At 59.1% G+C, this 13,210-nt stretch overlaps 1 protein-coding gene across 2 annotated transcripts in view; it reads right to left on the bottom strand.

Annotated features, from left to right (window-relative positions):
• Positions 1-13,210, bottom strand: part of GTF2IRD1 (GTF2I repeat domain containing 1) — a 145,691-nt gene that overhangs the window by 88,999 nt on the left and 43,482 nt on the right. For both annotated transcript variants that reach the window (XM_004380766.2, XM_004380765.2), the window contains exons 2-8: positions 12,545-12,673; positions 10,199-10,340; positions 7,110-7,265; positions 5,136-5,319; positions 4,086-4,396; positions 2,932-3,021; positions 1,187-1,270 (exon numbers count right to left, since the gene is read on the bottom strand). In XM_004380766.2, coding sequence (XP_004380823.1) covers positions 1,187-1,270; positions 2,932-3,021; positions 4,086-4,396; positions 5,136-5,319; positions 7,110-7,265; positions 10,199-10,340; positions 12,545-12,667 — 1,090 coding nt within the window. In that variant the 5' untranslated portion in view covers positions 12,668-12,673. The remainder of the gene's footprint in view (positions 1-1,186; positions 1,271-2,931; positions 3,022-4,085; positions 4,397-5,135; positions 5,320-7,109; positions 7,266-10,198; positions 10,341-12,544; positions 12,674-13,210) is intronic.

The following is a 13,210-nucleotide window of genomic DNA, read 5'->3' as shown; positions in this document are numbered from 1 at the left end:
GAGGTGAGGACCTCACCCCAGCACACGGTGAGGATGCTAAGGTCAGGGAGGGAGGGAGGTGAGGACCTCACCCCAGCATATGGTGAGGACGCTAAGGTCAGGGAGGGAGGTGAGGCCCCTGCCCTCATTCAGGGTGAGGACACTGAGGTCAGGGAGGGAGTGTGGTGAACTCCAGGCTGCCTAGCAGGCGTCTGCCGACCCTGGGGGTAGCACTGGCTCCCTCCAGCACATACAGAGAGGTCCCAAGCCTCCTCTCTGTCCCCTGGCCCCACAGTCCCACAGCTCTGGCCTCTAGACGGTGTCCCCATCCCTGCAGAGGGATTCCCCATGGTTCGGTGAATGACATCACTCCTGGGTCACCAAGTGACCTGTGGATCCCTGTGTCCATCTCTCGAGTGACTGAGAGCCACCCCCAGGCAAGGGCCACAAGGCGTCCACGAGTGGGGCTCACAGAGCTCCACAAAGGCTGAGTGACCGAGCGGAGGAGTGAGGACCGCCAAGGAGGCAGCAAACCAAGGTGGAGCATATCTAAGGCCATCTGGTCCAGCCCCTGCCTTCGAGCCAACCAGTGGCTGTGCTTCCCACTGCAGGTGAGCAGCTCATTACCATGGGAACCACCTGTGTGTGCTGCCAGAGGCAGGGGCTGATGGTTGTTCTGAGCAGGCTCAGTCCTGGCTGCCAGGGACACAGCAGGGTCATGCAAGCAGGTACAGACAGGCCATAAGAGCACCATGTGAGGCATGTGAGGAAGCCCACCTGGCCAGGTGACTCCTGAGCTGAGCCTCCATGACCAAGCAGGAATTTGCCCAGAAAAGGCGCAAAGGGCCCCCAGATGGAAGCACAGGCAAAGGCACAGGGCGGGGGGCCAGGACACAGCGTGAGCCAGGGGGAGCTGGCAACAGGGTGACACCAGCCACAAGTCTGTCTTCTGGGCCCTCTGGATGGTCCCCAGACGGTGCTCTGCCCCACGGGATCTGGGGCTCTGCCATCAGCCCGCCCCCTGAAGGATCTGCAAGGCAAACATTGACACAGCCACCCCCTCCCCAGACAGGAGCGCCAGGTGACGTGAGCACTGGATGCGGGGCGCAGCATATGGCTCCTGCTGCCGTGTTGGGGAACACGAGTGATCGCTGCATAATGAGAGGCTCCGCTAGCTGCTGCCCCTCCGCGGCCGCCGCCCACTCACCATATCTGCTGTTAAACAGGATCTGCACGCACTCCCGGAGCGTGTTGATGTCCTCGGTCTCCTTGATGAAGGCGTCCCACTTCTCTATCAGAACACAGGAGACACAAGTGAGGGCCCCACACCCGGGCTATCTCATGACCAGCCTCAGCTGCCCACTGCCCTGTGGACCCTCCCGGCTGGGGGCCACAGTCCAAGACAGCCACGTGCCCTCCACTGGCCTGGGCTACCAGGCTTTCTCCTCCAGAGCCCCCGATGGCCCCAGCCCTCCCACCCACTGCCACCTCAGACCCTGACCCTCCAGCCTCCTTGGGGAGCAGACTGCACACATCTAGGGTGCTCCAGGGCCCCCATCTGCTCTCTCCTAAGATGCCGCCTGTCCTCCCGCACAGGCACTGGGCACTGGACAGGCCCAGCCTGTCCATCCTGGGCCCATCTTGCCCCAGACACACAGGAGGTGGGCATAGTGGTCTCCCCAAGTAAGGAGAGGCTGAGTCGTGACCTCAGAGACCTCACCTTGTCACCTCACACATCTAGAGTCTCAGCCAGCCTTGGCCCTGCTCAGCTTCCCTCGGCCCTGCTGGTCTCTCCCGTAAAACTAAGGCTTCTGCCTCAATTTCATTAATAACAACAGCGATAATTTGGTTCATTATAATTCACAAAAGCAACACCTTTAATTTATTAAATGCTTATCTGTGCTAAGTACTTTACATATTACCATACATGTTATCCTATTTAATCCCTCAAGATAACTTTTAAACATAAATATCATTCCCATTTTGCAGATGGTAAACCTGGGGATCAGAGAGGCTGAGTGTCTTACCTGAGGTCAACCAGCTAGCACCCACCTCTTGCCTAATGTGGCCTCCCATGGTGCTGTTCTATTTGGATACCCACATCACCTCCCCCTCAGGGCTGGACCTTGTTTGGGGCAGTGGGGTTTCCATTCTGATCCCAGAAGACTGGGTTTTCTTAAAGATCATCTCACTGGGGTGAGGCTGAGACCTCTACAAGGCAAAACTGCTAGAACTCTTTAAGTCTAGCTTCATTCCTTTTTGCTATCATTGACACTCCCAAATTTTCCTGCTCTCAGTCCCTCTGAGCGGTATTTTAAAATATGTCCACATATTTTTTGATATTCCTCTTTTCAAGTGGTAGATTTAACTCGCCACCCTCAAACTCGCCACCTTGAGTGGGGGCTGGATCAAGTTTCTCACTTCTAATGGATGGAAAACAGCGGAAGTGGCAGTGATTTCTGAGACTAGGTCATAAGAGGAACATGGCTTCCTCCTTACTCTCTCTTGGATCAGTAACTCTGCGGGAAACCAGCTGCGATACTGTAGGATGCTCAAGCAGTGCTAGAGAGGCCCACATAGTGAGGAATGTAGGCTTCCTGCCAACAGCCACGTGCGGGAGCTTGAAAGCGAATGCTCCAGCCCCAGCCAAGCCTTCAGATGACTGCAGCCCCCATCGACACCTTGACCAAAAACTCACGAGAGACCCTGAGCTAGAACCACCCAGCTAAGCTGCTCCTGACCCTGACCCACAGAAACTGTGAGGTAATAGGTGCTCGCTGTTTTAAGCTAAGCTCTGTGGTAATGTGTTACACAGCAGTAGACAACTATTCCACCCTGAGCGGAACCGCGCCACCTTCTCCTCACAACGACCCAACGTCGCATTTCCACTCCAGTGAGCATTCGCTCCCCATGCCCACTTTGGCCAGGGTACTGCCGAGGGCGCCATCCTACCCGACTTGTCGTGGACGATGGAGAAGAGGATGCGCTTGGAGGCCTGGACGTTCTGAATGAGAGGCCCGCCAGAACCGGGGGGCTTCTGTCCTGGACAAGGGAGAGAAAAGGTACAGGTTCGCGGTGGGACCCAAGAGGGCTCCCCAGATCCAGACTGAGGGGATGGACTCTGGCTCTGAGGTAACAGCCTCACCTGCCAGGGAGACCCCGAAAATGACCCTGCGATCATGAACTCGTGGCAAACACTACTAGTACCCCTCTGCCTTGACCAGAGGCCTGAGCCATCTTTCCGGAGCCTGCTATCCAAACACCAGATCAGCAAGGTGGGACATCGGAGCCACCTTTTACAGGTGGGACGCTTGTTTCAGGAGTGAGTCCTATCCTGTCAACCCACACATTTGTGGAGGGAGGAGTCCTTTTTTCTCCTTATAATAATGATAATAAAGGTAAATATAGCTTTTCAGCCTCTACTATGTGCCAAGCACCGGACTCAGTGCTTGGGTTCTCAAACTTTGGTGCATATCAGAACCACCTGGTAGATTTGTTAAACTACCCACTGCTGGGCCCCACCCCCAAATCCTCAGGCTCAGCAGGGCTGGGTGGGGCCTGAGAAAGTGCATTAGTGCATTTCTAACACATTCTCAGGAGATGCCGCCACAGTTGATCTGTCATTTAATCATCATAACAAGTCTGTGAGGTAGGTTCCATTCACATCCCCATTTTACAGATGAGAAAACTGAGGCTCAGAGGTAGAGTTTGTCCCAGGACACACATCCACTAAATAGAGGGGCCGGGATATGAACCCAGGTCTCTGTCACACCTAGTTGTTGCTTCTCTTATGCCTCCAGGACTCCTAATTCAGGCTGAGTATGCAGTCCGTGTTCAATAAATGTGGGTGGATTAGCACATCTACTCCCTTCACAGAAGCCTCTGGGAGTCCCCTCAGGCACTCTTGGTCCCAGGCCAAGGACATCCTCTGCAGATGGCTGAGTGACGGCCCAGGTCCTACTGGGTCTACACCATCTGCTCAGCCCACCCCTCTGCCCAGACTGAGGAGGGCCTGAGTCTCCCGACCTGTCCTTCGAGGGTGCCCCATGCAGGCATGACCTCTGTCCCAACCCCCAGACTTGGGGTCCCAGCAGCAGTAGCATTACCACAGCAGTCGGGGAAGTCCTGGGCACCGGGGACCTTGGGCTCCGGGCCGGCCCGGCCCAGACCCAGGTCGCTGGGGGCAAGTGGGCAGGCGGGCACCTCCTGCTTGAGCTCTCGGATGGCGTGGCTGGGGAGTGCGGTGCTGTACAGGAAGCTGGCCATGGAGGAGGAGGTGGCGGTAGGGGGCAGGTCCTGGGGTGGCACCTTGGGGGCCTGGCCGTGCAGGCTGCAGTCCCGTGAGCCCTTGGGTATCAGAGAGACTCCATTCAGCTCCACCAGGGCCTTTGAGTCTCGCCCGCCATCCTCGAGCGGCCTGGGAAAGGGAAACAAGGACATACAGACAGCCTTGCACACCTGTCCCACATGCTGCCTCTCTTCTTCCACACCATCCCCCTCCCCAGAACAGACCAGCCCTGTCAGTGCACAGGACAGGTCCGGGATGCAGGCCCAGAGACGTGATCGTGCCCAGGACCACACAGCGAGGCCGGCATCAGATCAGGCCCTGTGTCCCTCGTCTACCCACCACAGCCCTCAAGGCTCTATCATCTCTCTCCAGGTTCCCCTGCTGGACACCAGGGGTGGCCTTGGCAGAGGTGGGCACAATTCGAGCCCTCAGGCTGCTCTCCTGGCCACCCCGCCAACCAGTACATGCTCAGCTGTCTCAATAACCCTACATCCCAGCAGCCCCAATGTAGCCCACATGGCCTGGCTCTCCCTGCCGCCACACTTGGGTACACTGCTCCTGACACCTGCAATGGCTTTGTGTGGTTTTTTTGCCAAGTCAAGTCTCTTTCAGCCCCTTTGCGAGTCCTGCACAGGAGTCCCCCAGGAAGACTTCTGTGAGCCAGTGGCGGGGCTCTGGCCTTGTTCTACTCCTGGGCGCTTGCCTCACCTCCACTGTCAGACTGGGAGTGTTCATAGATGGGGCCCCGAGGGTGTCTGAAGCCCCTCCCTCTGGCTGGGCAAGCAGCCCAGGTCAGCTGAGCTGACCGACACCAGGTGGCCCCTGGCTTGCCCTGGCCCGGCCCCTCCCATGCGGACTCCTCACCCACCTCTTGAACTTGAAGCGGATGCGGTGGCTGTGCTCCAGGATGGCCATGAGGGCTTTGGGGTCATACTCAGCTGGCTTCCGGAAGGGCAGGCCCTCGGGCAGCCCCTGTACAGCCAGCAGCCCCGGCTCCTTGAGCAGCCGCTCGTAGGGCAGTGGCACCACGCTGGCCTTGCCCAGGGCCTCGCCTGTGGGGGCAGGGCAGGAAAGGGCTGGTATGAGAGGGCAGCCAGGACGGGTCGGGGCCAGGAGTGCCCCAGAGCTGGGGCGATGTGGAGTGACTCCCCTGGGTGCCAGGCTCCTGGGAAACCGGACCCCGCAGACCCCTCAGAAATGCAAGCAGAACAATCCCTCACAGCTGGGGACTGGGCGGGTGGAGGCTGTGGACAAGGCCCCACTGACTGCAACTCTCCCAGCTGGGTGGCCCCACTTCCCCTAACACTCCCCCTCCACTCTGGGCAGTGGGGATCGGTCAGGGCCTGGGGCAGCTCCACAGAGGCAGAAGGCAAGGAGGACAAGGGGGTGAGAGAGAGAAAAGGGGGCTCTCGTGAGACAGACTGTGAGGAAAAAGCCGGAGGGAGGGAGGCAGTGTGGGAAGAAAGAAGAGGAAGTGAGGAAGAGAGACAACGGGAAGGAAACAGAAAGAGGGGCTCAGAAGAAAAGGGAGGAGACGAAGAATACGGACTGAGGAGAGAGACAGCAGAGTTGCTGCGGGGAGAGAAGGGGAGGCCTGGCAGGGGACTGAGGGGGTGGGCGGCCCAGCTGGGGATGGACAGGAGCCTGGGCCCTGTGACATCTCTTGTCACCACCCACTACAGCACCCTCTATAGCTGGAAAGAGGTCCCTCCTCTCACAGTCACCCCTGACTGTGCCCGAGGTGGGCCGGGGCCAGGGCAGGCAGGCAGGTGTGCGGGATCTGGGAACCAGCCCCTGGGCACCAGCCCTGCAGCTGGCAGGTGTCGCCGTGGCACAGCCAATCTGCATGACAAGCCCGCCCATCCACGGCGACCGGCGCACCCTCTCAGGGCCTCTGGGCCCTCTCCCGACTTGGCCTCCTCCTCCTGACACCAGGTTTCCTCACAGACCTTTGCTCAGCAGAACCAGGGGCCGCAGGAAGGAAAGCAATAAAGCAAGTCAGAAGTGAGTGAAGGGGGGGACCCTAGGGCCCAGAGGGACCTGCCCAAGGTCACCCAGGGAGCGTGAAAGCCACCAGTGGGGCCCCGAGACTCTCCCTCCACAGCCTGACAGCTCTGACAGGAGGCCAGGCCAGGCCTCTTCCTCCTCCCCCTGCAGGAAGGACTTGGCTGACTTTCACTTTCATTCAACCAACATGCCCTGAACACGGGTCAGGTGGTCAGTGGACCCTGAGGGAGCAGACACTGTCTTTGACCCTGGAGAGTACCTGGGCTGGTGAGGGGACAGGGCACAGTGGGAGGGGCTGAGCCTTAGAGAAGATGCAGGTGTCCACCAGAGAGGGGACAGGCAGCCCCCAAGTGAACAGCCCTTGCACAGGCATGGCCAGGGTGTGCTGGAGAACAGGAAGTGGTTCCCTGGGGTGGAGTCAGGGTAGGCCTGTGTAGCTAAGCGAGGAGATGTAGGCGGGAGACAGGCCTCATTGGGCCACCTACGCCTTGCATGCTCTGGGAAGATGCCCTTGGTCATAGGGCGGAGAGGGCAGCAGGGAGCCAGCCTAGAGGCAGGGAGACCACGGCTAGCCCAGGCCACTTCCAGGAGAGAGGTGGCAGGGACGTGTGCCAAGGCGTGGGCTTGGGGACAGCAGATGTTTCAGGAAATGGGGCTAGGGGGACTATCCATGCTTGGGATGTGGGGTGAGGGAGGGCTGGAGTGGGTAACACCCCCATGCCTTGAGTCTAGCTCTGCCCAGGGCCGTGTTGGGCAGCACAGGGGTCTCACCAGCTGGGCCGGGCCTGGGGCTCCCTCCCCCCGGGGCCCCAAATGGAATGAGGAAGGATCTTACTATAAAGAACATCAAACATCTCCTCTACCATCTTCCGCAGAAGGTACACGTCCGAGCTGTGCTCCAGGGAGGACCGTGGGATGCTCCGGCCGCAGCCCTCGCCCCGCTGCACCTTCTTGGGGTGCTCTGCCTCCGGCTCCTTCCATGGGGGCCCTCCTGTGGGACACAGTGTGCAGGGTTGCCAGGAGCACCCCCCACCCACCCTGTGCGGAGCCCCATAGCCAGGCCCCCAACATGGTGTGCGAGTGAATGGGAATTAGTGAGTGAGCCCCCTCCCTCCTAGCCAAGGGTCAGGGCTGGTCATCTCAGAGTTCCCAGTGCCCAGCACAGGGCCTGGGTCTCATCCCTGGTCACCTCTAAGTTGCTGTGTGACCCCGAGCAAGTTCCCCTATCTCTGGGCCTCAGTGTGTGAGCTCGCATGGGAAGCAGCTGGCCTGGCTCAGAACCAGGGTTCAGCGAACCTCCGTCCTATCTGCCCCGTCCTGTGCTCTCTGTCCTCGCCAGTTCAGGCCCTAGTTTTCTGCTCTGCCAAACAGCGAGACAACAGGGCCCCACCAAGAGGCCTCAGGGCTGCAAAGAGGCGGGTTCAAGCCAGGCTGGGCCAGGGCAGAGCCAGGAGTGTGCTTGGATCCCTGGGGAACATGCTAGAAGATGCGTCGGAGAAGGGGTGAGAGGGCCCCATGGCCCCCTCCCAGCTTGGAGCCTGCTCTCCCTTGGGGATCTGCGAAGCTTGAAATAAACCAGCCGAGTTACGGGCACTATAAATAGTGGCTCTGCCAGCTCTGGGAAGCCAGGTGCTCCTTCCCCAGCCCCAGCCTGGCCCCTGCCCGTGAGGCTGGGAGCCCCAAGGCCCTGGCACTGCCCCCCTACCCATTCCCCGTAACCAGCCCTCCCTCTGACCCTGCAGAAGCTCTGAGGGCCGTGTGGGACGTGGGGCTGGCTGGGGGAGCTGCTGGGCCCAGTCATGAAGTGCCCAGGCTGGGGTGCCCTCCCCTGAAATGGATGGTCCTCAGGTCGAGGCCCCGGGTGTAGCACAAAGACTAATCACGGCCATGACAACAGTGGCCAGCGCTTACCAAGCGTGAACCAAGTGCCGGGCATTGTTCCGACTCGCAGGGGCGGATTAACCAGGGAGCAAGGTACACACAGGCTTACTTACTCATCTGTAGTGCACAATTTCACATGATGTGGTGAAAAAAGAGGTGAAGTTCTACACTACAGATGAGTAAGTAAGCACAGCTAAGGCCATGCATACCTTGCTTATTGGGTCATCTGCCCCTGGCTCCAAGTGCTTTCCCCACATTCATGCACTTCACCCTCAGGCTCCCCCATGAGGAGGGCAGCACTGGTCTCCCCACTCCATGGATAAGGAGGCTGAGGCCCAGAGGCTGGCAAGTGGCAGAGCCTGGCTCCTGACCCCACCCTTGGCACAATTTGAGAGTCAGGGTGTGGGCTCGGATCTCCACTCTGCTGCTCATCTGGCTGTATGCCCTTCAGGGCTGGGGCCCAGGCCCTGCCCTGGATCTCCCTTGGCAGCTCACGGCCAAGCCGGGGCACCAGGCACAACCAACAAAATTTAGAGTGTGGGATGCTGGCACCAGGACACAACCAGGGCCTGGGGGCTGGACGGTGAGGCATAGACGGGCCTGGATGGAGAGCCTCCCAGGTACGGGAACCTGTGAACCCTGGAGGTGGGGAGGTGACTGGCAGGCAGAGGAGAGGAGCGAGGGCTTCCAGGCGGGAGACAGCATGGGCAAGGGCAGAGAGTGAGAAAGGACACGGAGCACTGGGAACTCACGGTCCTTCAGCACAGCGGAGCCTCGGGTGGGTGCGAGGACCCCCAGGAGGATAGAACGCAGAGGCAGGGCTGGGTGAGGACCCCCAGGAGGATAGAATGCAGAGGCAGGGCTGGGTGACGACCCCCAGGAGGATAGAATGCAGAGGCAGGGCTGGGTGAGGACCCCAGGAGGACAGAACGCAGAGGCAGGGCTGGGTGTGAGGACCCCCAGGAGGACAGAACGCAGAGGCAGGGCTGGGTGAGGACCCCCAGGAGGACAGAACGCAGAGGCAGGGCTGGGTGTGAGGACCCCCAGGAGGACAGAATGTGGAGGCAGGGCTGGGTGAGGACCCCCAGGAGGACAGAATGTGGAGGCAGGGCTGGGTGAGGACCCCCAGGAGGATAGAATGTGGAGGCAGGGCTGGGTGAGGACCTCCAGGAGGATAGAACGCAGAGGCAGGGCTGGGTGTGAGGACCCCCAGGAGGACAGAATGCAGAGGCAGGGCTGGGTGAGGAGGGGGCGGAAAGGCTGACAGCTGTGAGTGTGGGTCTCTTCCAAGGGTGCTCAGGGCCCCTGGAAGCGGGTGCAGAGGTGCAGGTGCTGCACCCCGGAGAGCAGGGGAAGGCTCTCTGGCCTCCCCATTCTGAAGGAGGCAGCAGAAAGAGCCTGGGTTTCAGAAGCACAGACCTGGCCTTGGACCATGCCTCCACACTTGTCAGTTATGTGTCCCTGGGGAAGTGGCTTATGTGCACCATGCCACACTGAGCCCACAGCCTGGCCTGCAGCCCTGAGCAGTACAGTACCAGCGACAGCTCGCCTTCATCGGGCACTTTCTGCGTGTCGGCCTGTGCTGGGCACTGGACGTGGGCTCAGCACTTCGTCCCCATGAGCCCCTGCAAGGTGGCTACTAAGGCTGCAACAGTGCTGTAACACTGGCAGTGCCTGCCTCCCGGGGCTGATGCTAGGACAAATGAGTGAACACTTATAAGGGGAGTGCACACAGCAGGCGCTCAGTAAATACGAGCTGAGCGAGTGTGTGGGTGCCTGTCCTCAGGCGTGCACAGGCCACTGGTGGAACTGGGCAGCAACACAGGCCTCGTGTCCCCATGTGTAAACGAGCAGACAGGGCTGGTGGTCTGGCTGCCCGAGTCAGCCGGGCTCTATCAACACACACTCGGCCACCCAAGAATGCCATCTCAGGATGCAGCACAGCATCCCCAACCCTGGGCCCCCGCAGTGTTCTGAATGCCTGGCAGGCACGGTTGGGGACTTAGAGACAGGCTGGAGTCCCTGGCCTCGCTGGGTACTCACGGCAGAACCTGAGGAAGTCCGACTGCAGCTCCTTCCGAGCGTTCAGGAACATTCTCCCCTTCTCAGTGCCCACCACAAAGGCGCTCTCATCATGCACAGCGACACAGGCCACCTCCGCGTTCAGTTTGGAGAGGGCAGAGCACTGTGGGGGGAGCAGGGAGTGTCAGCCAGGGAAGGTCCTCCCGCTCTAGGACACCTCCAGTGTCAGCCTTTTGGGGGGTGAGCTGTCAGCTGCCTGAGATCCCAGCAGCAGCAGCGGCAGGAAGAGGCCACCCCCCCATGCTCTCAGTCTGTCTCAGAATCCACAGTGGAACAAATGGATGACTTCCCAGAGACTGGCCACCAGGGTGGGAAGAAGGTAGAGTCACAGGGCTGCAGGGGCGGCAGGCCCCTGAAGAGGACAGCCAAGGCACATGGGCTCTGTTCCTCCCTGTAGGGCCTCCTTGCTCTGGGGGTGCTTTCTCCCCCAGCACTGGGGACAATCCTATCGTGGGCACTCTGGGACCGTCTCAAAGTCCTGGATGAGGAGGAGGTGGCACGGGCCCCGGGAAAACCAGCTCAACAGACCCAGGCTCAACTCCTCCCTCGCCACTTCCCACTGCGGGCCCTGGAGCAGGCCAGGTGGTCTCCAAGCTCCAGTTTCCACATCTGCACAGTGGAGACGAGCAGCCAGCTCCCAGGGCTACAGCAGGCATCAGTGAGGTGGGCAGGAGGTGGGCAGGAGGAGTCTCTAACCTGAAACACCTATGCGCACGCCGACGGTGGCAGTCCCACTGCCCAGGAGGCTGATGGCCCCAACACAGGACCCTACAGCCAATACCACCAGCCTCTCAGGCCTCAGACCTGCCTCACAAGGGAACCCTGCCTGTGAAGCTCACAGCATGCAGTTGGTGCTTGATAAATGCTGGGTTTTATCTGAGTGAGGTAGGGCTCGGCTGACAGTCAAGGAGTCTGGCTTTCATCACAGTTTTGCTGCTGTGTGACCCAGGACAGGTTCCTTAACCTCTATGGGCCATAATCCTGCTTCTTGTGCCAGGCCCAACCTGGAGTCATGCTGGTGATGGAGCTGGGGATCGGCAGGGCCAGCAGGCCTGTCACCCTGGGGTCTTCTATGGGGGCATTCATTTCCGGCTCTCTAAGATTAAAACAAGATTCCTGGGTGGCACAAACATTCTGTGCTCATCTACTAACCTAAAGGTTAGTGGTTTGAACCCACCCAATGGCAACGTCAAAGAAAGACCTGGCAATCTGCTTCCACGAAGACTACAGCCAAGAAAATCCTACGGAGCAGTTCTACTCTGTAACACATAGGGTCGCCATAAATCAGAAATGACTCAACAGCAAATAGGTTTGGTTTGGTTTAAGATTAAAACAGAAAGTGCCCTAGCTCTGCCCACAAGCTGGCTTCAGGGAACAAACTGCAACACGGTAGAACAGTAACAAAAAAGTGAAACAAGTTTGGTTGTTTCCACAAAGGAGTGGCCAATCAGAGCTGAAAAAGATGCTTCCTTCCACAGTCATGTCTCAACTGAGGCCACCAGCAGAAAGCAGACCTGCCGAAAGGCGCACCAAGTAGGGGCTATGGGGACACGCTGGGAAGAGGGGCGAGGCTGGGTGGTGTGTGTGAATGGATTCACTTTAGCCCCATTCCCCTGCAATGCACAAGCACCCTAGAGGAGACTGGAGTTAGGTCACTGCCAGGCAAGTGTCTTAAAGGGACCCAAGAAGGGGGAGCCTCCCTTGTTCATGCCACCAGGGTAGTTATAGGCTCGTCAGCTCCTCCAACGAGCTCTGAAACACCTCTAGATCAGTGCCGTGTCCAACAGAACTTTCCATGATGATGGAAATGTTCTATTTTTGCATTGTCCAAGACAGTAGTCACTAGCCACATCAAGCTATTAAGCACTTGAAATGAGGCTAGTGCGACAGAAGAAGTGAATTTTTAACTCTGTTTAATTTAAATTTAAATGTGAAAGCCACATGTGGCCAGTGGCTCTGGCACTGGCCAAAGCAGCTCTGTGTCAGCACCGCCACATCAGCACCGCCCGCGTCAGCACCACCCGCGTCAGCTCTACCTGGGCACCTACAGCAGTGTGACAAGCTGACACGGCCACAGGAGCTCCACACAGAGACCGTCTGCACTGAGACACTTGGTGGCTGACCCCAGGGGCCGGGAACCAATGTTTATTCCTGGGGCTATATTTTTATATACTTGACCTCACTTGCGGCCCTTGTTTTGCAGATGAGGAAACTGAGGCTCAGGTCAGTGGAGGTGCCTCTAAGTGGCAGAGGTGGGACTTTCACTCAGAGGTCTCACTCCTCTTCCGGGCTGGGAGGGACACTCACCATGGAGTCTAAGGCAGACACGAGGCTGGTGATGATCTCATCTTTGCGGGAGAAGGCGGTGTTCCAGCGGTCAGGCCCACAGCCGTTGGCAGGGACATCGCAGCGCTTCCCCAGCAAGGACATGGTCACCTGGAAGGAGGGAGGGGAGGCGGTGGGCACGTGCACAGGGTATGGCACACATGGTGGCTGCCCAACCCAAGCCACCAACCCTAGATCACCTCTACCTCTCAGGTGGGATGAGTCAAGAGCTGGCCTTCCCTGCACCCAAGGGACTCAGATGAGTGATGGAATTAGAGCCTGGACAGCCCTGGACATGCAGCGGCTCACAGACAGGTCCACACGAGGTGGGCACAGATGGCACCATAACTGAGGGGTGAGCACCAGAGCACGACCCCCCAAGTCTGCAACCCTGGAGCAAGCCCAGTACTGTAACCAGTCTGCCTGGCAGGCCCCAATGGCAAATACTCCTATGCACATAGCTTTGGCCACAGCCCACCCCTGCTCAAACACCCTCCATGGCTCTCTTCTGCCTCCGCCTGGCATTCAAGGCCCTCCCCTGCTCACACACTCACCACGGCTCCCTTCTGCCTCTGCCTGGCATTCAAGGCCCTCCCCTGCTCACACCCCCCCACGGCTCCCTTCTGCCTCTGCCTGGCATTCAAGGCC

The sequence above is a fragment of the Trichechus manatus genome, unplaced genomic scaffold (assembly GCF_000243295.1).
Source record: "Trichechus manatus latirostris isolate Lorelei unplaced genomic scaffold, TriManLat1.0 scaffold00077, whole genome shotgun sequence".
NCBI classification, from domain to species: Eukaryota; Metazoa; Chordata; class Mammalia; order Sirenia; family Trichechidae; genus Trichechus; species Trichechus manatus.
This window is presented reverse-complemented; position numbering and strand designations above follow the sequence as displayed.